Here is a 26,669-nt window from a genome sequence, read left to right as displayed (position 1 = left end):
CACTTCCAAACACAGAAGAGGATAAAAAATTAGAACTCGATGCCTTGAATGAAACCTAACATGCCTTTGATACATCACCTATAAAGTTGCATGGTTTATCGTCACATCAGCGAAATCAATATGGGAAACGAACGGTTATGCAGACTTTGGCGGGGATCAGAAAGAAAGTTTCTAAAGTTCTGAATATTAGAGAAGAGGCTTGCGACCCGTGTTTTTCTAATTCCAGTACTGGGATTTCTTTCACCCGACCTAGCCTTTTCTGCAACTCAACTCCGACGCCCCCTTTTGGGACAATTTGCCCCTCATAAAATATGGTTCGCCCGTTCTATATCGATGTCTTGGCTACAGCCCTGTAACGACTTGAAGGAAAAGGTTAGATACTCCTCTCTGTTAGTTAAGTGCCAAATTGCTTACTTTAGTCCCCAATTCTTGGACGATAGCTAAGTTTCGGAGGAGTTTGACATATCCGAACACCTAGTTAAGAAAGCGCGTGGACTTAAGAATAAATTAGGAATTTTACCAGGCATAGATCAAAATCGTGGGAATAAATTATCATTGGATGTAGAAGTTACAGCTCTCTACCGCAGAAATTTTATCACCCTAAAACCGGTATTTTCATCACCCTCTCCGAAGACTGTAAGGTAATGGCGGTCGATTGGCAAGGCGCGTTTAGGAGTCTATATTGAAACAAGTTTGCACCGCAGACGAACGACAATGCACGGATGTGAAAGGTGTCCTGGAAAGAAGTTATTTTCAAAAATACCTAATCGCACTCTTTGAAGACGCGGACGTGGAATTAGATGATGACATTTCACATAAGTTGTGGCTACATGTGGATGGGCGAACAAAATTAATTGATGTTAAAGAAAGTGTGAGTGATTTAATTGCTAATTTTTCAAAATAGAGTCTATCGAATCCATAGAGTACAGGCAGTTGGGGGAAAAACCAAATTCGTCTGCTAAGGCAACGACTCTAGAGTCACACTGAACGGACAAGGTGTTAAAATATACGGTCCTTGGTTTTTTTTATTAGCCAGTTTCAGCCGCCGCCATCTTGGTCGCGAATCGCGTTCTTCCCAACCAGGTCGGATAAAATTAGTTAAAAATTCTATTCTTTTTCTGAATATTATGAAGGTTTTGAGTTTAATGTGAAATCAGTTATTTTAAAACTGTCAACTCTGTATTGTGAACCGGCGAGACGTGAAACCCAAATACAATCTATTCTAATGCAAAAATAGCAAACTCTGGATCCCGAAGAATCAAGAAATCACTCGACTACGTGTTCTTTCGTGAGTGGCTCAAAATAGAGTCTATCGAATCCATTGCCATAAATAATTGTAGTAAATTTGATTTGAATCATTGAATTTTTTTTAATTTATAATTATTTAGTGTTTGAAATTAATTAGTTAATGAAATTTTTTTTAATTTTAAACCCAGTTTTACTCTTTGTTCGGAAAAAGTAGTAGTTTTGTAAAATCTTAAAATATCGGTATTCGTCTATAAAATGAAGAAAAATTAAAAACGCAAAGATTTTTTGATATCACTAGAAAGCCCTCTTGGTATACTTTATAACTGTATTTTAAAAATGGTGTATTTCTTTTGTCGACGTCACTATATAGCGCAACGAACGCTACCCCCCAAAAAACCATTTTATTCAATTTCAGGGTCATTAAAATAAAACCCCCAGGGTCTACAAATATTTGAGCATAACCATGATATTTCGCATCTAAATATACCATATAAACCAAAATTTCATATAATTATAATGATTTAAAAGAAAGTTATTCAACATTTGGTCGAGGGGGGCGATTTCGTTGAACGCGTAACCCAAAAAACTGGGGGTAGTGGTTATTTAGTCGTATTTTTAAAACTACTAACTATTTTGCGCTCAAAATTTATAAATAGTAGTTTTGAATATTGTATAAAACGGGTATAAAATTTGAATAAAATCGCTGTACCCATGGTGACATCACTGGGTGAGTTCACATGGAATGACCCAAAACGAACCGGGAAGTATTCGGGTAGCGGATGTATAAAGGTGAAATTTTATAACGAGATGCACCGCGTTCTTGGTGATCGCCCAATTTCGACTATGGAAGAGTCTGGTGTAGATTCTATCGAGGATCAGAACGTTGCTCAAGGTAACTATTTTTTGATTTTGTTATTTCGGCTTGATAATTCAGTCTATAATTTCAACATAATTTTCTTCAACGCGAACGTCTAGGCTTCAATAGTACATTTTCTAGGCGCTTACACGTCACCGAAAAAGCACGGTGGAAGCCTAGACGTTCGCGTTTGGGGAACTTTTGCTGAAACTGGCTCAGTAGCGTAGTTAGTTATTTAGAACCTTGAACAATTGCAATAAAACAGTTTCTTAGATTCCAGGCCGAATCGTAAGTGCCATTACGAAGAGACATTGAGTCATGTGTCATCGCGACACTTGGATAAACAAAAGAAGAACACGATTGAAATTTTGAAGTTTAATCACGAATGGCAAACGCTACAACTGGAAGAACAGAGAAAGTGGGAAGAGAAGATGGCCGAAAAACAGAATAGCGATTTGAAAACGTTATCCGAATCCATGGCTCAATCGTTTAGTGACGCTGTCGATAAGCTTGTTACCCAATTTTCAAACGACTCCCAAAATTCGTTTTCTAATATATTCCCTGCTAACCCACCCGCTACTCCCTCTACTGCCCATACCAACTCAACGTTGTTACCTCGCACTACTTTTGATTACACTTATAATCAAAATGTACCACTTAACATCCCATATTTGCACCATGTTTCGACCGTCCACTCTCCCCCTCCCAGGTACAGAAATCACCCTCTAACTAATCAACCCAGGAGCGATAATAATTCGTTCTTCTCTCAACTGTATAATTCCGTGTATCCAGCTACCCGCCCCTCTAAATAAATAATTAACAGGAATTGTCTGACAATTTAATAATTTCTTTAATTAAAGGACATTTTTTCTCAAATCAAGTCTTAATTAAATGGTCTCATTGTTTTCAATAGTTAGAATTGGGCCATTTGTTTGCATAACGCGTCTCTGATATTAGTTAGTGGCATTTTCTGTGGGTTGGCTAAAATCTTCCGTAGGCCTTGGTTGGGGATAATGGCGGTTGGTTTCATTGACGGCATCTCTCCACGACTGATTAACACTTTCCTTCGCTCTTTCGCAAATGTTATGAAGAACGCCACATGTCGCGACAACTTTTGGCATGAATTTATAATTAATTTCACTCCTTTTGCACAATCGTCTCCATCTCGATTTCAGTCTACCAAATGCAATTTCCACGCAAATTCTTGAAGAGCTCAAATATACATTAAACGATTCTTTTTCTGGCGAAATATTTGACGTCATGGTGTAGCCTTTCAAGAGCCAATGTAACAGTGGGTACGCAGGATCTCCCAAAACTAAAAACGGAACGTCAACACCTTCTACAGTTTTGGTGCCCTAATTAATATAAAGATACTTTAATGTTCTTTCATAAAACTACAATTCTAATTAATAGTTTATTGTACTAGAGATAATTAGACTACACATCGCTTTCAATTGAATTACGAAAAAGGTAGTAAAACCCCAAGTCTTCATTTATGAAAGACCCAAGGAAAAAACACTAGATGGCAACAAAAATATTTTAACCCAAAGGCGGAAGCGCTATATTGGAAGCTTGACCGACCCGGTTAAAATAAAAAACATTAATATCCCTTTACGAAATAGAATAACCTTGAGAGGGTTTTAAGCGAATACAATAGGTCTTTCAAATATCAATGTGGCCTTCTTATTTCGGGAATCAGGAGGAAACGTTGCCTTCAACGTCACCGCTCTAGACTGAGAGCCCGTGTCCCGAAATTTACCTCATCGAGTTCTTGAAAAACAAATCACCAGTAAAATGTTCTAAACTCGAGCTATTTAGGGGGCGGATCAGATTTCCTTACCAAATTGCACTCCATCGAGTGTGGTATCAATCGAGAGACGTCGTCCTTCGTCATCAGACTGTACAAAAACCGATCATCATTTTAGATGTAAATTGCCGAAGTAATGAAAAGGAGAAATTGAAATTGTGCCCAAATTCACTGACTCGATTTTAGAAAATATTCTGGCGAATTTTTGTTCATGTACTCGATGAGGTAAATTCCGGGACACGGGCTCTCGGTCTACTCGTAGTACTGTGGAAGGTACGCGCGGTGACGTAGAAGGCAACGTTTTCTCCGGAAACAATAAGAACACATAAATTTATATAAAGACCTATTAGTCAGTTTGAAAGTAGGGTTCTAACATAACGTTTGCGCAATGGTAGTTTTTATTAAGTTTATAACCTTTCCCTTCACTAATTAATTATCATACCTTGGGGATAATGGTATTAGAATTTCGGTAAATATGTGAATTCTGTAGAGCGGCTGAATCGTGTGCACTTCCAGAAACTTTACAACTGATGTTTCGAAACCTGTAAATTGTTTCAAAAAGTACAAAATTTAAAACTTACATAAATTTGTTGTCAACGATAGCTTGTAATATATAAGATGCCCACCCTTTTCTATTAATAAAATCGCGATATCCCTCGCCGGGTGGTAATATTGGAATATGTGTTCCATCGATGGCGCCGATAATCTGGGGAATGTGTCCTTTAATTTCAAAACCTCGCGAAATTTCTAGCGCTTCTTCTTCATTAGGGAAAACAATAGTTTCCTTCATAATATGGTCAACGATAGCGTTACAAAATCGGTATATGAATTTATGAACTGAACATTTATGTACCCCGAATTGATTTCCAATAACGCGGTATTCAGCGCAGCTCCCTAAAGAGTATAGGGCAATTGCAACTTGCTTATCAATAGGGACGGGTTTTCTGACCCATCTAAGATTCGGTTCTAGGTACGGCTTTACCATTTCTACAAGTTTATCGAATGTTGGTTTTCTCATTCTAAAATTTTCATGCCAGTCGACGTCGTCGTTAGAGGGTTTCATTATGTTGTCCCACCATTCATTGCTCCTCTTTTTACTCCAATAGCGCTTAGGGTTACGTATAGGCTTCGGAACTTGGTGAATAATGTCATGGAAAGAATCATCATTGGTCTCGAGAATTAATTTCGAAATATATTCTTTGCGGTTTTTAATAATTTGCGATAAATGTTTGCGTCTACGAGATATAACATTTCTGGTATTTCGAAACGCTACATCAAATAACAATTTTCTAATAAAAATAAATTTACTAACAACAAGTGCTAGAGCAGCTCGAAAAGCGCGTCTCCTGTCCATGTTCAGAATGAAACAGTAGCCAGTAGGTTTTATATACCCATATTAGGAGGTTTTTTTCTAGGAAAATCCGAGTTTTCTTGGAATGAAAACAAGCGTGGCGACTTTACTTTCGATAACCTCCCGCGGGGAGAGAAGTCCGTATTCTTGTAATACTTATTTTCTCCCCCATGTAAACGTAGTGATAGTCAAGTCCATCTATTTCAAGCCGACTGTAGGCGGATGACATCTGATTCTCTCGGTTCTAACAATCTTTTTGCAAGCTTTAAGGCGGCTAGCGACTGCCATAGACCTTTCGCAAAATAAACAGAACGCTTTCCTGTTATTCTTGCAATCGAGATGTCTCTGCACACCGATTTGGCGCGAAGTTCGCGATTTTCCGAAACCAAGCCCCTTTTCTTTAAATTTAGCGAGGAATCGCTATTTTGCGATTCTTAAAAACGTCTTTGCACAGGGCCAATAATTTAGGAAAAAACGCACACTCTCCTTCCGCGTGGCATCGTCACTCTTTAAATAGCCCCCCTGACGTCATACCACCGCTGGTAGCGGCTGTTGCGGTCTGCACGGGACGCAGCGACCTCTATCGGAGGGCGTGAGAACCGTTGCAAGTTTGACTTATTTTCTCCTAAAAAACTGGTGGACAATTAAATTAGGGGGGAGATTATTTCTCAAACGCCTCAGTATGCTTAAAAAAAGTCAAGTCTGAGACTGCCCTCCATGGCATAAGTAATTGCATTGAGAGGGCTATTAACTTTAAGGAGATAGCTTTAGCGGTTTTCCTTGATGTTGAGGCGCTTTTGATAATGTGTCTAGTGCAGCCCTAATGAAGGCTGCAAAGTGCTTTGGCATCAATGACATATTTTGTGTCTTTGGCATCAATGACATATTTTGTGTCTTTGGATCAAAGCCATGCTGACGAATCATGTGGTGGTATCCTTCCTGGTTGGTGAATTCCTTGTGGTCGCCACCAGCCGTGGCTGCTCGCAAGGTGGTGTTCTTTTACCATTGCTGTGGTGCCTGGTTGTGGATGAACTATTGGTGAGACTAAACAGAGATGGATGCCGCTGCTTCGGCTATGCTGACGATATCGCCATCATCTTCATGGGAAAGTTCCCCAACACTATTAGCGATTTAGTAAGAAGGGCTCTTGCGTCAGTGGAATGCTGGTGCAGAGAAGTTTATCTTTATAAGACGGTTCTTGTTCATTTTACTCGTAAAAGGATACAAAACTCTTTTAAGGATATCTTGAGGAAAAGCACGGATGTGAAGTACCTTGGTGTTATTCTAGACAGCAAACTAACATGGAAGCCTCATCTTGACTTTGTAGTTAAGAAGGCTAAGGTATTACTTTGGAGATTTAGCCCTAAAGAGGCTAAAGTGACTTACTGGCTGTACACCATGATCATCAGACCATTGCTCTCTTATGCTGCTGTGCTCTGGTGGCCTAGAGTCCGTATTAATTCTGTCCTGAGTGATCTGTTCACCCTACAAAGGCTGGTTTGTGTCAGCATCACAGGAGCTATGAGAACAGTCCATAGCGCTTCTCTAGTAATTCTCTTGAGCATTCTTCCTCTTCATCTTTTCATAGAGGAAGCTGCTGCTATGGGACCCTACAGGCTCAACCAGAATTGTTGGTGGAGGGCTAATGGGTTTGATATCATGGCCACAGAATTACATTTTAGTAAACTATTCAATACTTATTTCTCAAGCCGCACTGAGTGGTCTAATCATAAAACCCTAGGTGCCAGAGGAGAAATCCTCTGGTTTACTGATGGGTCTAAGACTCACCCTGGCTCAGGTTCAGGAATGTATTGACTTACTAACAATCTTGGCTTTTATGAAAGCCTTGTTATGTATGCTAGCATTTTTCGGGCGGAAATTTCCGCTATTTGCTTCTGTGTTGACTTTTGTCTTAAAAAGAAGCTTCATGGAAAGGTTATCCAAATCTATTAGGTTAGTCAAGTGTCCCTCAAGGCTCTCAATCAGTTTAAGATTTATCCAAAACTGATTTATAGTGGTTTGAATTTCCTCTCAGAGCTAGGCACCAATAATAAAGTTCAGCTCTATTGGGTTAATGGCCATCGGGGGTTCTATGGTAATAAGAAGGCCAATGTCTGGGCCAAGAAGGGGGCAGAGGCTGGGTTCTTTGGTCCTGCACCTGCTTTTCCTATCCCCTCTAGCATAATGCGCGGCCTTACCTCAAATTCTATGACTGATCATCAACTCAAGCTTTGCCTTGAGATGGATGGCCAATGGAAGGCTAAAAAGTTTATCTCGGCCCCCTCTAGGCAGAGAGCGTAAGAGCTGCTCTCACTTTCTAAGTCCAATATCAGGTTGGTCATTGGCCTACTAACAGGCCACTGTCTACTTAACAGACATCTTTACTTGATTGAAATCAATGATGATCCAATCTGTAGGGCTTGTCAGGCTGAGGAGGAAACTTCCTCTCATGTACTTTGTAGGTGAGATTATTACGCGGCTCAAAGGTTGGAGCATTTTGATATGCATCAGTTGGAAACCTTTGATTTCTATAACATGCCAGCCAAAGATTCTCCATTTTGTGTCGGATATTAGACTTTTTTAGTCACAAGGTCTGGGGTTGTACAATGGATCACTGGTCGATGTGCACGAATGGGCATATCTCTCCCTCTTCTCCCCACTCATCAATAATAATAATAATAAACAAGTCCAATTCACAGGTGCACAGAACAGAGACGCAAATATGACAGTTGCAACTGAAACAGTGCCTTCATGACCCACTGTCCCAGAATTTCCACAGCCACCCTGTACAAGACCAAAACGCGACTCTTCTATCACACCATCCCAACAGGCTCTGGGATTACAGGCACTGATGCAACAGCAACCTTCACATCATACTATCTACCCAGGGAACTCGCCATATCCTAATGGTGTCCTGAAGAACTTACCACCAGATCTTGTAGTCCATGCAAATTCTCCTAAACCTTGTATTGAAGCTTTGCAGAAAATACCTCCTTCACTGTTTTTCAGTATACCGTGGGCCATTCCCACCACCACCACCACACTGATCCACATCTTAAGGACAATGTAACAAGAAAGTTGTTGTAATATGACCTTATGACCTGACAATAGATGTCGACAGGAGAGGGGTCCCTCAAGAGATCTAAAAAGGGGATTTCCCAGTCAGTCTTTATAGACATAATGGACTATAATAAATAACTCATTTTAATTATCCATCTATGAAACAAACACCATATCAGTTGAACTAATTGCAATAGAGGAAGGCATATTTTTTTGAGGAGAAACCATTGATAAGTGACCACTATTTTTATTCCAAATGGACGTTTGGTTTCAATGATCTGTATAAGCAAAAATTTGGAAAAGGTACTAATAAACCTGGTATTTAGGGAATACTATACCATGCTGCAAGAGTTAACCAATAAAATAAATTTTTCAGATATGGCATACTTAAAGTATTGTTGTTGTTATTAGTAGTTTAATAATAACTAAGCTTTTACTAGAATATTATATAGATTTATTTTATTTTATATAAATAATACCTTATAAATAATGCTTACATCTACAACTTCAATCTTTTAATATCTTCAGTTTTAAAGTCCATTCTGAAAAAAAAATAGATATGCCATAATACCTGAAGGTTAATTAACGTCAAAAGGTGTTTCCATAAAACAAAAAGTATAACATGTGTTCACTACGTCACAAGTTTAAGCTTTTAGTACTTTATTGGCACACAAGTTTTACACATTGACTTTAATTTTAAAAATATTTATCGATTGAAGCGCGTACTCATCTTCAATAGCTAGAGCTAGTGACGTAGAAAAAAAATTTACGTGTAACCTGTATTTTACAGAAACACCTATTGATATTAAAGGGGCTCCAAAGTTTGGTGGTAAAAAAAAGAAAATTGAGCACGCTTTTCATTCCCCCCAACCCCTCAGTCGGCCTTGGCAGAGGCGGGCAGGGTCAACCGTAAATTTTGCACTTTACTGACTTTACGCACATTTTGCCACCGAACTTTGGAGCCCCTTTAATATCTTAAAAATGCAGCCTTATTTGAAAGTAAATCAATTAGTAAAAACGTTATATTGGATAAAATTTTGGGCTGCACCAATATTAGTTTTACCTTAGCTTTAATACGTCCCTAACTTCAGTTGGTGTTAGCCTCCATGTTAGAGATCCCGAATTTGGTCCCCAAAAGTCCAATATTTCGGACACCTTAGGTTTTAAAAAGGTTAATAGGTTAATGCATTATACAAATATTGGGAAATGCTACCATTTCTAAATTGAGAACTGTTGCAATCTGTGTAAGTCTTGCAAATTTATCTCTTATAGTCCACGTGGTAACAGACGTTAGGTATGTTATTATTGCTCGTAGTTCTTTGTCAAACTGTAGTCCTCCCAGCTATAGGGTAGAGAAATGCACTTCAGTTTTCAAAGATTAGCTTATTAAATAAAATAATATTACTCTATTGAAATGACATTTCAGAATGGCTTTTTCAAGCTGTACTGTAAGGTCTGATACCAACAAACCAATTAAAGTGTCACAATTGTTCGGAGTAAGACTTGCCTGTAATAAAAAAAACTTATTGCCTTGTGTTTACTTATGAAAACTAACATTTTACTGGTATTACAACTGAATATACAATTCAGTTAATCTATACATAAATACTGTCAAAAACTACTTAAAAGTGCCAGTAACTGTTAGTAAATGAAAATGTTACTCAGTACCTTTAAAGATTTAAGCAACAAATCCACATTCAACAAGAAAGTTTGAACAAATGGTCTCATACCATCATTACTTTCATACTGACAAAATTCATCCTAAAGAAAGTTAAATTATTATTATTAACAATATGTATCTCTTACTTCAATATCTAAATATTACATCAGTTATTTCATGACTAGCTGCTAAAAACGCATCTATCCATGTTTTAATTCTAGGTTCAACAACTGTCTTGCATAACTGTTTTAAACCAGGTTCCAAGAGCTTTTTAAAATTTGTTGTTACCCCACTAAGGCTTGATAAACAGCTCTATAAATGAATTTACCAAAATACGGTATTTAGTAGTGAATGTTACATAATTAGCTCAATATTTTTTGTTTATGTGAAGTAATATTTTACAATAATACTGACCTCTAGTTTGGCTTTTTCCTGAGGAAGAAGTTGACCCAGATTCTTTTCAATTTCTTCCTAAACATAATAACTTATTAGGTACTATTAAGGGATAGTTAGGGCATTAGCGCTGGCTGAGCTATAACACAACTCTCAAAGTTTGCAAAACATATCAGACTTATTATTATTTTATTACTCTATTTAAATTGAAGTCTAAAATCTAGCACTATTATGCATTAATTACACAGGGTGTCCACTAAAATATGAACATGGGCGAATATCTCCAAAACACTTAGGTACGAATTGGAAATTTTTAGATAGCATAGTGCGTAGGGGTAAACCTACTTTGAAAATTTCGATGACCTTGAACCATTTCTTCAAGATCGTTCAAAAACTGTCTCGAGAACCGTAAGTGTTAGAAAGTTGGTTCCAATTAAAAGTGTGTTCCCCATCACGTTTTAGTCTTAAATAGCGAGAACCCAATTGGATTCAACCAACAGGAAGTCGAGAAAAATTTTACCAAAATCACAAAGGTCATAAACGGGAAAATTTGCAAGAAAGCACTAATAACTCCAAAACAAGTTGTGCTACATTATCGAAATATGCTAGACGATCTCATCATGGTGGGAGATTTTAATATTCGGAAAATTGTATGACCTTGAACCTTGGAGGAGGGAAGTATTCTGGAGTGGAAAATCCCATAGTGGTAATAAGAACGTTCTTTCCCGCCTATTGCTGTTAGAATTACCCAGACTACCCCGGTTTTTGGTCGGATGTCAGCTTTATCTGCCATCATTCTGGCTTGATGACGTCCGACCAAAAAGTGCATGATGGGAATTTTACAAAGCCGCAGGTAGCGCCCGACTTTTCCACTCCAGAATATTTCTCTCCTCCAAACTTGAACCATGTCTTCAAGGTAATACTAAAATTATCTCTAGAGTTATTAGTGCTTTCTTGCAAATTTTCCCTTTTATGACCTTTGTGATTTTGGTAAAATTTTTCTCGACTTCCTATTGGTTGAATCCAATTGGGTCCACGCTATTTAAGCCTAAAACGTGATGGGGAACACACTTGTAATTGGAACCAACTTTCTAACACTTATGGTTCTCGAGACAGTTTTTGAATGATCTTGAAGACATGGTCCAAGGTCATCGAAATTTTCAAAGTAGGTTTCTCCCTACACACTCTATGCTACATGAAAATTTCCAATTCGTACCTAAAAGTGTTTTGGAGAAATTCGTCGTGGTCTATATTTTAGTGGACACCCTCTATTGGAATTTGTACTTTAGTAAAATAGAATTTCGAAGCTTATTTTTCATGGGAAAAGCAGCTGACCTATAGAAAGCTATTATTTTTGTGGATTTAATTTTTAATATATTTAAACTGCATCATCCTGGTGTAATCAATTAAAATAAATAGCAATAGTTGTTATATTTACCTCCAGATTTTTTCGAAGGGTAACAGTGTATTCACAAGCAACTTCCACATTATTAAGAGATGACTAAAGGAAAAAACATGGAACATAGTTAAAATAACCCAAAGTCAATTGAAGGGATATTACCAGAAACATTGCTTTTGACTTTTCTGAACTCTCAGTTGAAACATGATAAATACCATGTTGAAATGTTGTTTGTAACATATTATAAGCTTGTGTTAAATCCAACATTCCAGATGGACCTTGCTGTAATCTTTCATCAAGTACATCATAGAACACTGTGTCTAAGAGAGTTGCTGCATGATTAACCATTGCACATATACCATCTACACTTGAGCTTGCTAAAGAGCGCCTAGAATACGATAAAATTTTAAGCTTTTAAGATTGTACACTGGTTCCTGGAAGGTAAAATATTAAAGCATACCTAACACATTTCTTTAAAATGTAATAAACATCATCAAGCATACTGGATGTTAAACTGCTTTCTTCAATGGTATCCATGTTGATGGCCTAATAGGAGATTCAAAATAAGTTGTTAGTGCATTGTACAGTATTATAACCACTGTTACAATTACAATAAAAAATGAAACTAAAATCTCAAGTACAACCCATTGGATTTTTCTGTATTGAAAAATTTGCCTATGATTCAATTCATAATGGCCAAAAATAAAGTTCAAGCATTTTTTGTTACACCATTTACATTAAATTGTTGTTTATATTGCTACATCATATATTTGAGGTATTAATTATAGTACAACCTCTTGTTCTAGTTGTCAGTGATCAGTATTTATTGTTATATCCAATTAAATACATTTTAAAAACTGCATGTAGGACAAGTCTTCAATGACAATGTGACTATAACAACACACCAGAATTTATGGTACAGTTTAATACTTCCACAAACCTTATGAACTGATTCCCTCAAAAAATACTCTTCCATCATAATATATTGACCGAGTAGTTCTTGCATTGATTTACTTAGCTCGCAGTCTTTTATCATTTTTTCGAGCTGTTTAGTTCCATCTGAAAATAAATGACTATGATGAAATTTTTAATTATGGTGTAATAACTATTTTTACAAACAAACAAAACAAATTTAGAGTACATTAAATTTTATTTACCATGTAACCCCCCTAGAAAAACAATAGAAAGCAAAAGATCTTTATATAAATTAAAATGGTGTTTTTGTTTTAATGAAGCTCTTATGTGGCTGTCTCTTACTTTTACAAGTCCTAAGTGCGTGCTAAAGTGACAAAGAATTTAAGATTTTCTCAGGCACAAAAATTGCATAAGCTAAGACTATAATAAAGCTCTGTCTTGGGATGTAAGAGCAACTTATATTTTTTATTTTTCTCATTAAGCTATTAAAAAAGCACGATTTATTTTTGGTTAATTTTATGATAAACCTATTCATGCCTTCCACTAGCCACAAGTGACAATTGTCCCTTATTGCTAATGGGGGACGTGAATAAATTTTGTGATAAGCTAAGACGGCTTTTACATTTCTTCTCAGGTAAGATGCCTTCCCAAATTAGATGAATTTCAAACATTACCAGTAACTAACCCCGATTGTGGTAAACTATAAATGCTAATTAATTTAAATTCATATTATGAAATAAACTAACCAACCTTTTCTATTATCTTCTTCTTGGTTAGCAGTTTCAATGTCCCCCTTCGGAAAAAAAATATAAGCAAGAATTCATTTACATAAGAATAATAATAATAAGCTTTGTTTAAACCATGTGGTTGCGGTTAACCCTGTCACAGCTAATTACTAGCTTCCTTACAATAACTATTGCTTTAAAACCTCTAAGCAAGGATCGACCAAGAGGCCAAAAACTACCTCAGACTGCGGCCGATGGTTTAAAAATATTCGGTCTTCTAAATAGCCGAGCATCGGTTCGACTCTTGCCTCTAAGTTTAAATGAAAAGGGGAAAACAAAGTAATAGAAGGAATCCCCTTTAACAGATAGGAGAGAACTCGCAAACTCACAAACTCAACTTAGAATAAATGGTTACCAGGTTTTCAACCAGTACAACATACTGGGATTAAATCCAGACTCCTCTTGCTGTGAGGCAAGAGTGGTAACCACTTTTTCACCCCGCCTACGGTTATCACAAAAGATAAAAAAAAACAGATGCAGTAAAAGGCAACGCAAGTCATGATGCAGGTAGGAATCGAATCTTACCTTCATCCCGAGTTGCATTGCCCTTTAATTATAGCTTACCAATACTCTACGGCGTATAAATCTTATATAAAGTTCTGTTCTAGTATTCAGCAATGTCATTTCACCCAACAAAATATCCAGTTCCCTTGGATCAATTCTATAAGATAATACCAATTAAGTAGTCAGATTTTTTTTTACAAATATTCTAACATTAGTTGTTTTCGTACCGTTCAGGATACTTATTTGGATTTTTCATCACTTGTTGGACAAGTTTTACCTTAAAAAGTTCAACATGGGGTAAGTGCGAGGATATTCATAAAATATTTTCACAGATCCATAGAGATTTAAAACTCTGGCTAAAGACCTTTTCACACGAGCCAACTTTTCAAATAAAAAGGCTGAGTCAGCAAAAATGGATCATTGATCCATTTTTTCTCGCGCACTTTTTTGGTGGATCAACTCATCGAACTTTTATTCACACAAACCAACTAGGTGACACAACTCAAGTTGACTCATCTAGTTGTATCAAAAAGTTGACTCTTGTGAAAAGGCCTTTACTTCAATCAAACCAGTTTTCTATGCACCTATGAACCACTAAGTTAGCTTTCATTTAACATCAATTTCCATTACATATTTCTGACAGAAATCATACGCAATAGAGGAGAAAAATTAGCTAAGACTATAATAATAATACTGATATAACTAAGATACCAACTCTTCCAAATCTGTTGAGGCTACCATCAACCAAACAAGAGTTACTGAAAGGTATACAGTTTCAAATCTCTATAACTGCACGATTTTTGATCATACCTTTTCAGTGAGCTTCCTGCATAATTTAAATTCATCCAAAATTCGTTTGGATTGTCTATCACACTCTTTTTGCAGCAACTCAATAACAATTAATAACTTTCCTGGACCTATTAAAATAGTTGAAAAAATTTTAATCATGGAATCATTATAATAAATTTTGGTTTAAATTATTAAGTAGTAAAAGATTTCCAAAAATTTCCGTGATCATGGGAAAGAAGCAGGGTGACATTTTTTAGTTTTCACATTAATATTACAAGGTATAATGATGAAGAGTTTGACATATCTCACCAGGCTGATATTAATTAGTGAAGAGCCAAGGAGGGTTAAGCATTTATTTAAGTGATTTACCATGTAGCTCACTGAGTGTAAGCAGCACGTCTTTTATTATTCAACTTATAAATAATTATTAACACAACACCAAGGCATGATTAGCTATTCCCAGAGGGTCAGAGTGGAGTTAGATGTTTTAATAAATTGAACTAACCATAATATGTTTCAACCAAAGGCTGATGAATTTCAGTAACACGAGCTATCCCTTCAAAAAGAAGTGTTAAAGTATCTGCATAAATTATGTTGTTTCTCTTATCGCCAATTGGAATGCTTTGTGCCATTTTCAGATTCTTTTGCGCAGTATCAGCAATTTGAGATGATAAATATATGGAAAACTTTTTTAAGCCTTCAGAATGTTGATTTAACAGAGGAAATATTTTGAAGAATCTTTCTACTGATGCAATGTCTTCATCTCTAACAGCTTCATCAAATTTTTGCATGACAATCAATTTGAGTTTGTTTTCAGCTTCATGTAACTGAGTAAATGCTTCATCCAAGCTGCTACCTAAAATAAAAGTTTTACTGATTAATTTAAAATAAATTTGTTGTAACCTTGGATGAATCTCCAAGTGACAACTTGTGCCTGTCCAAATTAAGCGAGTCTAGCACCCTAGAGTTAAACTTGTTTTTTACTTTTTTACAGTAGAGGATAATTTTATGGAAAACAGCTAGTCTCTACAAGGAAATTTTCAAAAATTGGTACGTGCCTTCTTTGCTATCAGCAGCTGATCTTCGAAGAACACTTTGATCAAGACTTAAAAACCGATGAATATGTGCAGCTGCCTGTGGAAATAATTGTGGATACAAAAGAAAATGCCTTAATGAAGAAACAATAAGAGTCAATTTATCAAACACTGCATTAGCAATTAATTAGACAGGGGGTTTCTTTTGTAAACAAATAAAATCAAAGATTTTATCATATACACTATGGTTCTGATCGATGAATTTGTTAATATTGGCCACGGATAGCCAATATATCAACTGTATCCATATCGATGCACCCCTAAACTGCGTGCCATAAGATAATACATTTCTAAAAAATTGTTATTTTCTACCAAAAGCTGGACAATTGATTAAAAAAAGCTGAATAGTATAAATTCATTTCTCAAAAACTTCCTAATTTTCAAATTATACCTGTTCGAAGTCCTCATTTTGAAGTGCTGTTTGAACTCCATCCGTACAAAATTTCAAATCAAGAATATCTTCAACTCTTTGTAAACATTCAGTCACATGATTCTTAAAATTATATTATACTTTAATTACATATCTATCACATTAATTCAGCTATTTGTGGTATAATTTAAGTGTAACTTAGGTTTTAATTTTGTAATTCCACCTAGTCTGATAAAATTGGTGCCAGATGAAATACAAATGTAATGAACCTTTTTCCCATAGGCTCAAAATTTTATAATTTTTTCTTACTTGGGATTTGAACTAGAAATTACAAATAACTTTGGAGCATTAATCTTCTCAACCTACCCCTAATTATGATTTCTCTACAAATGCCCCAAGAAGTGCTATACCACAGTTATGCATTAAGATTGTTAAATCTGAATGTATCATTTACCTCCATTATTTTCTCCCCCTAAAAAAAATGATTTTCATACCTTTTTTCCTAATATATTTTAATTGACATATCCTACGTACAATCATAATATAACTAACCAGTAATCATGCACATTGAAAATATATTTGTAAAACCAACCTTTGCAACATCTAGTCGCTTCACCTTGCTACTGATAGTTTCTGCAAGTGTTGATGTGAAAGTAATCATATTTGAAAGTTGTTCAGCATCAGATCCAACCAACTGCAAATTTGGCCTTGTGAAAAAAAGTTAACATTAATAACCGTATAGGAATCCATACCTCGACATGGGAATGGTTATTATGGCCAATTTCTATCTGTATCTGGTGGACAGTTTTTTACTTGTCATTCTAACATCCAATAATATACTTAGTTTCTTAGCCATAGCATTGGTTTAAAAAAATGTACAAAAATGGTAAGCCTCAATCAAAAGGGGAGAAAATCCAAGAAACTACGGAAATAAATGGAAGGTGATAGGAACTAAAGCCTTCATAGAATAATTTAAACAGAATGATAAATAAAAGAGAAAAATGGATTTAAACCTACAAATGATATACGGACTTGTCTTGCACATAATATTACAACCTATATTATTGAAAAACCACTATTGTACAAAAGAAAACATTTAATAAAAATGCTACGGCTGTTTCAACCTTTAGGTCCTATTTTATTTCAAATATTGATTCAAACAATGTGCTTGAATGAAAAAGGGCAGTTTTGTACTGCCATTGCATTATTAAATACTTTCAAACCATTAGAAATTTTCTTTTGATTTACATTTTAAACCACCAATACCGTATAATCTTCAATGTATTGAAAGTGGCGTTTGTAATAGAGTAAAAACAAAAACAGTTGTATTATGAGGGGGGATAAATTTATACTTGATGTACCACCTACTGGTGGATATTGTCAATTTATTACTTATATACTAGACAATAGGGCAGGGTTGGCAAAAACAGGTTTAAAAACTGGTAAAAACTGAAAAAAATGGAAAAAACAGGAAAATACTCTTTTCATGCTAAATTAATCATAGATATATCTATTAAGTGACTAATTTGATCATTGCAAATAGGAGAGGTGAAAAAAAGGCCAGAAGAGGAGTGAATAGAATAGAAAAATATACTGCTTTTATTATTTATTTTTTATTTAATTTTGTCACTAGAGGTGGAAAAAACCATGGAAGTACGATTTTCCACACGGTTTTTAACAGGAAAACAATAGGTGGAAAAAACTGGTTTTTTCCGCCCTTGGCAAAATTGTGCCAACCCTGAAATCGGGTTTTCGCAGTGGGTGCTCAACAACTTGCACGACGGATCTATTAGAATCCATGATTGACAAACTAAAAGTGAGAGAGTATGTTGGTCTAGTATTTGTTGACTTATCAAAAGTATTTGATACCGTGAATCACAAAATTTTACTTAATATCTGGGAGAGATATGGGATAAAAGGAATCCAAAAAATTTGGTTTAAGTCATACTTGACAAATAGAACTCAATATGTTGCCCTTAATGGGTATATCTCACCTCTCCACTTACCAAGGGAGCATGTTGGTACCTATTATTATTTAATATATATACCGCGGATATTAATACGTGCCTAAAGTCGTGTATCGCAAATCTAATGAGCAATATAGAAAGTGATATTACAATTCTTAAAGATAAATTAATAAATCGAAAGTTAATGTTAAATGAAATGAAAAACTAAATTTATGATTTTCTCTCCTCAACTTAAACATGTTTTCCCAGGTATAAAAAGGCTACCTAAACATGATATTGAAAGAGTATCATCCTTTAAATACTTAGGTGTTATGATCGATGAAAAACTATCATTTAATGAACACATTGACTATACCATAAAAAAGATCTTTAACTGCTAAAACATTGAATATACTCATGAATCTATTAAACCCATGAATATCTAACTCTATCATTAGCCACAGTATACTCTGAGGGAACGTGGGGCGGAGTGATTTACTCTTTAAGCCAATAAGAACGAATTCGGAAATGTCATTTTAGCGCCAGATAGTTTACGAGAGCAGAATAGCCGCGAAATGACTTCTCAGATACGGTTCACGTTATTTTGTTTAAAATAAACTTTACAGTTATAAATCTTTCTAGAATATAAATATAAAATGAAAAGGAATGTAACTCCGATGTTTTGAAGGCAATGCTATCGAGTGCCTGTGAGATTTATAAAAATTTAAACATACAAACTATCTCTGAAAAGTTAAGCCTCGGTGAAACTTTGGAAGAAAACCTGAGTCAATGTTTGCCATATTATTATTAAATAATAAATGCTCTGTTATCATTTTATTCTAATAAAATCTATTCTAATAGTAATATGAAATAGATCTATTTATTTAAATAGATTAATAATAAGTACTGCAAAAAGGAAACATAACCATAACGCGTCATTTTAGGAACTAACGCTTCGACTGCTTAATGCTTATTATTATTATTATTATTGATGAAGGGGTGAAGGGCTTTGGAAATGCCCATTCGCGCACGTCGACCAGAGGTCCATTGTGCAAAACCCGAACCTTAAGACTTAAAAAGTCCAATATCCGACACAAAACGGAGAATCCTCTTGGCCGGCATATTATAGAAATCAGAAGTTTCCAGTTGATGCATACCAAGATGCTCGAATCTTTGGGCCGCGTAGTAATCGCACCTACAAAGCACATGAGAGGCGGTTTCCTCCTCAGCCTGACATGCCCTACAGATTGGATCATCACTGATTCCAATCAGGTGAAGATGTCTGTTAAGGAGACAGTGACCTGTTAGTAGGCCAATGACCAACCTGATATTAGATTTGGAAAGCGAGAGCAGCTCCTTAGCTCTCTGCCTAGAGGGGCCCGAGATAAACTCTTTAGCCTGCCTTTGGCCATCCATCTCAAGCCAAAGCTTGAGTTGACGGTCAGTCATGGAGTTAGAGATAAGGCCGCGAACTATGCTAGAGGGGATAGGAACGGCAGGTTCAGGACCAAAGAACCCAGCCTCTGCCCCCTTCTTGGCTAAGACATCGGCCCTCTCATTACCATAGTACCCCCGATGGCCAGGAACCCAATAGAGCTGAACTTTATTATTGGTGCCTAGCTCCGAGAGGAGGTTCAAACAGCTGTAAACCAGTTTTGAAGAGACCTGAAACTGGTTGAGAGCCTTGAGGGCTGCTTGACTATCCGAATAAATTTGGATAACCTTGCCATGAAGCTTCTTCTTAAGACAAAAATCAACACAGAAGCAGATAGCGGCAATTTCCACCTGGAAAACACTAGCATAGACACCAAGGCTTTCAAAGAAGCCGAGATTGCTAGTAAGACAATACATCCCCGAACCTGAGCCAGAGCGGGTCTTAGACCCATCGGTAAACCAGATGATTTCTCCTCTGGCCCCGAGGGTACTATGATTGGCCCACTCTGTACGGCTTGGAAAATAAGTATTGAAGGACTTACTAAAATGCAGCTTCGTAGTCATCAAATCAGAACCCATGAGATATACAGGTAACTGACATGAAATTTCCCGAAAGATCTTGGTGTGGCTATTATCCCAAGTATTCGCCTTCCACCAACCATTCTGGTTGAGCCTATAGGCTCTCATAGCAGCAGCTTCCTCTATAAAAAGATGAAGAGGAAGAATGTTCAGGAGAATTTCTAGAGAAGCACTTGGGGCTGTTCTCATAGCTCCTGTGATGCTGACACAAGCCAGCTTATAAATAACAGCTGACACAACTGAGTTCTACTTCGACTCCGTCACTATAAATTGGCTCCGCCCCACGCGTCGCCAGAGGTGACCTAGGGTATTCCAGTTGAATATTCATGGGTTAAATAGATTCATGATATACTGTATAAATCCCTAATATTACCTATAATAAATTATGGAATCATTTTTTATTTTTCAATAAGTTCAACACAAATTAAAAAATTAACGTCAATTTATCATTACTGTGCCTGCTTTGTTATGAAAATGACTAACGACGTAAGTACTACAGTTCCAAAGAAGCACTTCAAGCTTTAAATTGGCTAGCCCTAGAAAACCTACATTAACTTGTTCTTATACAATTTATGCATAAAACCATATGTAACATAATTACTCATAAGTATGCCTCTGTATAACATTTCCATTGAAAAAAATTCAATGAGACCTTGTTTCACGCGGAACATACATTAAGCGGACCCAAAAATGCAAAAATGCTTATAATCCTTGCGCTATAGAAAAGGTTACCATGGGAATGAAATCATGTGATCACGAGGCACGAGCTAAACTTGACATTAGCAAAGCCAGAAACGCGCGAGGAATTTTCACTAACTTCCGTTTCCCATCAGTAAAGTTGATGACGCGTATTTCGTCACGGAATTGTAAGTGACGTAATTTACGTCATATCCCGTGAACAAGGTTTCATTAACAAAAATGCTTTTATGGCATACTTATGAGTGATTATGTTACGTATGATAAAACTCATAACAATAATCAACCAGATTATATTCCAAACCATTTTCATAAAGGGAATTAATTGCAGTTATAACACGTGGTATTGGATATAACTTTTAAAGAATGGCAGAAAATAGGAGCATAAAAGAAACCGGCATAAAACTATGGCATACAATCCCTGATAAAATTAAAAAATGTAAAAACTTAGAGAGTTTCAACAGAGAGTTAATTCAATATTTGAATAAAATATGTTAATTTGTTTTAATTTAATTTTAGACCCTTTTGTAAAGCAGTGTAACACTGAAAAGGATATTTAAATAAAAATCTTTTATTATTATTATTATTATAGTATTGAAAGCAAATGAAGCCTAGAACCACCTGTTTCAGATATGTTACATGATTAATTGATAAGTATTAGGGGAAAATTGGCCATCTGCTACGGATAATTTCATATTTGACCACTAATACATGTAAAATGTAAATTTTCCCAGTAAGATATTATTAAAAGTGTCTTGTAATATAAAAAAGCTGGGTAGTCATGTGGAAGCATAGCATGGGAATGAAATTGACATATTCACACTAGATTTACACTTAATGTTTGTACATTTTACAGCCAAGTCCAAAAAAATCGCAGATGTGGTGGAGAAGGGTTCTTGCTTAAAAAAACTTTTGAGGTACAAATTCTGGACTAAATTACATATTCTTATGAAGTTTTTTTAAAGCTTAATTGGGAAATTACAATGAATGAAGGCCTCCACTTTTGTGTCATCTATCATCCTTCTGGAACAATAAGAAATTTGTTTGGGTGTCTAGAAAACTACCTATCAAAATTTGTTAATCCGCAATTAAAAAAATTGGTTTTAGGTGATATAAATATAGACTTGTTACCATTTTCTACAGAGAGTTAAAAAGCCCAAATCGTATTTCTGATTAACTTATTGAAGTTTGTTTACTGATATAAATTTCACATTAATTATTGAAGAATTAAAGAACTGGGATATTGCAGTGTATATAATAATAATAATAATCAGCTAGGCTAATACCCAAGGCACCACCATAGGCCAAAGTCATCCAGCAACTTTTAAAGCCAATAATTCAGGTGGCCGGGTTACAATGTGTAGGAGGGTGGTGGCAAGCCCTTCATGCAACGCGATCCAACAGCTCCCTATACTAATTATTACGGTTAACCTCTACAAGTTTTTATGGAAGGGCAAACTAAAGAGCTCGGGGAAAACCCCTTAAACCAGTGGGGAGAGAACTTGGAAACTCAACGCAGAAGGAGTTGTTCCGAGTTTTCACCCATTGGAAAAAAAATAGGAAAAATTATCAAAATTAGGAACAAATCTGAGGCTAACATTAAAAGATTTAACAGTCTGCCGCAATATCATAATTATCATATCATTATATAAATTTAGTTACGTTAATTGTGCTTTTAATTATTTAGAATTTTACAATATATGTTTCCCATATATTAATGTTGGTGATAAAAAAATCCCACAGTTGGATTACAGAACAACTTAAAAATTACGTTTAAGTAAAAAAAAAATTCTAAGGTTATAACAAACAAAATAGATAATGCAAGTAACTATAAATATCTCCGCAATATTTTAAACAGTAAGATAACAAATACTGTGAATAATTACTTCCGAAAGTATCAATATTAAAATATCGTGGGAGACTATGAATAACATTTTGGGTAGAAATAAGGGCTGCGGGACTGATACTACTGTACACCCTAATGTCCTTAATAACTTCTTTAGCTCTCATGGCCAAACAAATTGTAATAGTTTACGCTTACACAATGAGATTATTAGACACATGAAAATGAAATTTTGCAAATAATCAATGGCCTTTCAGATAATTCTGCTCCTAAGATTTTAAAACTTTAGCCCTTTAGCAGTGGCGTAAGTAGGAACTCCGGTGCCCCCCCCCCCCGCGAAAAACGACTCGTAGCCCTTTTAAATAGCACCGATTTTAATCATAAACGGGAAATTTCATGTCAGTTACCTGTATATCTCATGGGTTCTGATTTGATGACTACGAAGCTGCATTTTAGTAAGTCCTTCAATACTTATTTTCCAAGCCGTACAGAGTGGGCCAATCATAGTACCCTCGGGGCCAGAGGAGAAATCGTCTGGTTTACCGATGGTTCTAAGACCCGCTCTGGCTCAGGTTCGGGGATGTATTGTCTTACTAGCAATCTCTGCTTCTTTGAAAGCCTTGGTGTCTATGCTAGTGTTTTCCAGGCGGAAATTGCCGCTATCTGCTTCTGTGTTGATTTTTGTCTTAAGAAGAAGCTTCATGGCAAGGTTATCCAAATTTATTCGGATAGTCAAGCAGCCCTCAAGGCTCTCAACCAGTTTCAGGTCTCTTCAAAACTGGTTTACAGCTGTTTGAACCTCATCTCGGAGCTAGGCACCAATAATAAAGTTCAGCTCTATTGGGTTCCTGGCCATCGGGGGTACTATGGTAATGAGAGGGCCGATGTCTTAGCCAAGAAGGGGGCAGAGGCTGGGTTCTTTGGTCCTGAACCTGCCGTTCCTATCCCCTCTAGCATAGTTCGCGGCCTTATCTCTAACTCCATGACTGACCGTCAACTCAAGCTTTGGCTTGAGATCGATGGCCAAAGGCAGGCTAAAGAGTTTATCTCAGGCCCCTCTAGGCAGAGAGCTAAGGAGCTGCTCTCGCTTTCCAAATCTAATATCAGGTTGGTCATTGGCCTACTAACAGGTCACTGTCTCCTTAACAGACATCTTCACCTGATTGGAATCAGTGATGATCCAATCTGTAGGGCATGTCAGGCTGAGGAGGAAACCGCCTCTCATGTGCTTTGTAGTTGCGATTACTACGCGGCCCAAAGATTCGAGCATCTTCGTATGCATCAACTGGAAACTTCTGATTTCTATAATATGCCGGCCAAGAGGATTCTCCGTTTTGTGTCGGATATTGGACTTTTTAAGTCTTAAGGTTCGGGTTTTGCACAATGGACCTCTGGTCGACGTGCACGAACGGGCATTTCCAAAGCCCTTCACCCCTTCATCAATAATAATAATAATAATAATAATAATAATAATAATCATAAACGTTTGGGGGCCCCCCTGCTCCGCGGGCTCTGCGGGGCGCTATTTACGCCACTGCCCTTTAGTTTTTATCATCAAAAAGTCTTTTGTAACAGCTGGGCTTAGCCTGCCTCCCCCACTGTTAAAAATTACATTACAAAATGGCTTTTTCTAAAATAGCTTAATTGGGTTCAATTTTTAAGTAACCACTTACAACATCTTATGAAGAGAGAGGATTTTTGCTTCCAAATGCACATGCTGACTCATAAGTACTTCCATTTCATTTGTAGTTTTAGTCTGAAAATATTATTTAGTAAATAAGTATTATTTCATAAAATATAGCTTTAAAAATGATAATAATTTTTAAACAATAAATTAATGAGACTAAGATTTATAGCTTTTAACAGATATTGAGGGTTAAGGATTTAATATTTTTAAAATGATTAAGCATTTTGTTATCCAAATGAAAAATATGACACCGTGGTAGGCAGTCAAAAACTAGATACGCGTTTGATATTGAAGTTATGTTTGAAAATATATTTATTACAAAGATAAAATAGTTTATAAATAGTAATTGATATTTGTATAGAGCTAGTGTTCAATGATTCATAATAGCTTCACTTATTAAACTTGCATACATTTTAAATTGGTGGATCTTAAAATTAATTTTCCACATGAAAATACGCCGCCATGTTAGGGTATAAAAGCAAGTAAATAAGCCTGCTATACCTCATGATATAAAGGTAGTGTTGCATGCAAAAACGTACTTTTGAAATCGGTCAATTATATCTGGTCTTAGTCTTAATAATGGTCTTAAGTCGTCTTGAACCAGTATATATTTGTCATCAACTTTAATCAGTCAGCCAAGATTTCTATAAATCAACCTTCAACAAGTATTTTCCTAACATTTTTGGCCCTTCAAGCCGGATATATTAACAAATGGACACATAAGTAAGAAAGCGAGGAAGTGTCAAGGGAGCTGCTACAAGAATTGAATTGTCTCTTACTCAATCTACAACATCAAAATTCCAGTTCGAAGCAAGTTTCAAAAACCTTGAAGAACAATGGAGCCAAATTTCAAACAGTGCAACAAGGAATAGAAGCGCTATGCAAAGATGAGAACCTGATCGTGAGGGCTTTGAAACCAAGTATTATCAAACTTATTCAGACATTAAGGGATCTAATGAAAACCTTACGGTACCAATTCCTAATGTGCAAAGAATTAATCCACTACATTTGAATGTCAAGTTGCCTCCTTTAGATTTACCAGCATTTTCCGGCAACTATCAGGACTGGTTGTACTTTCAAGATCTCTTCCAAGCTGTAATTCATCAATTTATATCTGACAAATGCACAATGGCTACAGTATTTGAAGACATCACTAATGGGAGAATAAGCGTCTCTAATTCGTTCATTTGTCATCAATGATGTGAATTATGAAGAAGCTTGGTCATTAACAATCGTTACATCATCCAGTCACATTTGGATACCTTATTAATTCAAAGGACGCTGCAACATGAATCGGTGTCAGATCTACATAAGTTGCTTGAAACCACTGTGGATATTATTCAGTCCTTAAATGTACTTGAGCAGAATCCAGATTCTCGTCAGCAGTGGGAATTGGAATCTCCGAAGAACAAACTAGCTACATTCAAGACAATAACAGAGTTTATTGAGCAGCGTTGTCAACCTTTTGAAGCTATCTCAACCGCGAAAGGGAACCTGCAACAATCAAAATCTAGCCACAGATTCAACGCTACTCACCAGAAGCAATCCATTATGGAATGTGCGGTGAGACGCACTCAACGTATAGTTGCCCAAAGTTTATTAAATTACTAGTACATGATCAAACATTCCCTAACAATCAAAAGTGTGATGAAGAGTTAATTTTAAAATTTGTTTGTTGACCTAAAAATGAAGGCAGGTGAAAAGAACAGGATTAATCAGTGAGAACTTCAACAAAAAATGTTATAAGTTTGACATTATAATTGATAAAAGAACTACAAATTTAAATTATTTTCTTAAACTCAAATGTAAAATATTTAGCAAATTTGTGACGGGCATGGCCGCATGAATTTTGATGGAGTATGAATAGAGGGAAAAATTTAAATTTCCCGCTCTAGGTCTTCTACTCCAAGTTGAATACTAGGTAAATTAATCGCATACTTCTTCGTTGATAATGTCGTTGAAAGCTTTTTGAATATCATCTACAGATTGCAGTTTTGAAAGGTCCACAAACCGATCTTCTAGAACTTCCGATGACATTTTCAGTATTATTGATAGTTTAATACAGAAATTTTTATAAATAAATTTTACTAACTAAAATCAAACGCGTCTAATTTTTTATTTTTATTTTCATTTGTTTTTTGAATTTACACGATGGTAACTGTCATTGGCCATATACACCAATACGTTCCCCCAATCAGGCTTGGAAATAAGCGGTGGTCACTGGGTCAAAGACCAGTTTATTAATTGCTCGGA

General features: G+C 36.0%; 1 protein-coding gene and 1 long non-coding RNA gene across 5 annotated transcripts; both read right to left on the bottom strand.

Moving 5' to 3' along the window:
• Nucleotides 1–2,766: 2,766 nt before the first annotated feature.
• Cog4 (conserved oligomeric Golgi complex subunit 4) lies at nucleotides 2,767–26,550 on the bottom strand. Of its 4 annotated transcripts, XR_016479865.1 has the most exons (24): nucleotides 26,355–26,550; nucleotides 24,403–24,485; nucleotides 16,824–16,938; nucleotides 16,253–16,354; nucleotides 15,822–15,901; nucleotides 15,273–15,619; nucleotides 14,789–14,895; nucleotides 14,206–14,255; nucleotides 14,039–14,135; nucleotides 13,440–13,482; nucleotides 12,715–12,833; nucleotides 12,235–12,320; nucleotides 11,937–12,162; nucleotides 11,814–11,876; nucleotides 10,397–10,453; nucleotides 10,148–10,294; nucleotides 9,991–10,083; nucleotides 9,728–9,829; nucleotides 9,536–9,664; nucleotides 9,386–9,477; nucleotides 8,820–8,864; nucleotides 8,190–8,404; nucleotides 4,354–4,453; nucleotides 2,767–3,459 (listed from the first exon to the last, which is right to left on the bottom strand). XR_016479865.1 is itself a non-coding variant. In XM_090168115.1 (22 exons), exons 1-21 carry the CDS (start codon nucleotides 26,451–26,453, stop codon nucleotides 8,822–8,824), a joined length of 2,280 nt encoding a protein of 759 aa, XP_090024241.1. In that variant the 5' UTR covers nucleotides 26,454–26,550; the 3' UTR covers nucleotides 7,847–8,404; nucleotides 8,820–8,821. The 4 variants fall into 4 exon arrangements, 3 of the variants coding, with proteins under 3 accessions (XP_090024241.1, XP_090024240.1, XP_090024242.1); XM_090168115.1 differs by lacking the exons at nucleotides 2,767–3,459; nucleotides 4,354–4,453 and having other exon boundaries at nucleotides 7,847–8,404; XM_090168114.1 differs by lacking the exons at nucleotides 2,767–3,459; nucleotides 4,354–4,453; nucleotides 8,190–8,404 and having other exon boundaries at nucleotides 8,772–8,864.
• On the bottom strand, nucleotides 25,397–26,021 carry LOC149951627 (uncharacterized). Its single transcript, XR_016479836.1, has 3 exons — nucleotides 25,953–26,021; nucleotides 25,679–25,833; nucleotides 25,397–25,530 (listed from the first exon to the last, which is right to left on the bottom strand). It is a non-coding gene; the product is annotated as an uncharacterized LOC149951627 (long non-coding RNA).
• Nucleotides 26,551–26,669: the final 119 nt, after the last annotated feature.

Source organism: Leiobunum rupestre, chromosome 3 (genome assembly GCF_980474605.1).
Source record: "Leiobunum rupestre chromosome 3, qqLeiRupe1.1.hap1, whole genome shotgun sequence".
NCBI lineage: Eukaryota > Metazoa > Arthropoda > Arachnida > Opiliones > Sclerosomatidae > Leiobunum > Leiobunum rupestre.
The sequence above is the reverse complement of the archived record's forward strand: the minus strand, read 5'-3'. Positions and strand labels throughout refer to the sequence as shown.

Excerpts from the sequence above, each read along its gene's own strand:
- Cog4 (XM_090168115.1), bottom strand. The coding sequence starts at position 26,453 with ATGTCATCGGAAGTTCTAGAAGATCGGTTTGTGGACCTTTCAAAACTG. Across the intron at positions 13,483-14,038 it reads TTATACGCCGTAGAGTATTG|GGGGACATTGAAACTGCTAA; the intron begins GTAAGCTATAAT and ends TTTTTTCCGAAG. Across the intron at positions 12,834-13,439 it reads AGAAGAAGATAATAGAAAAG|ATGGAACTAAACAGCTCGAA; the intron begins GTTGGTTAGTTT and ends ATTTATTTTCAG.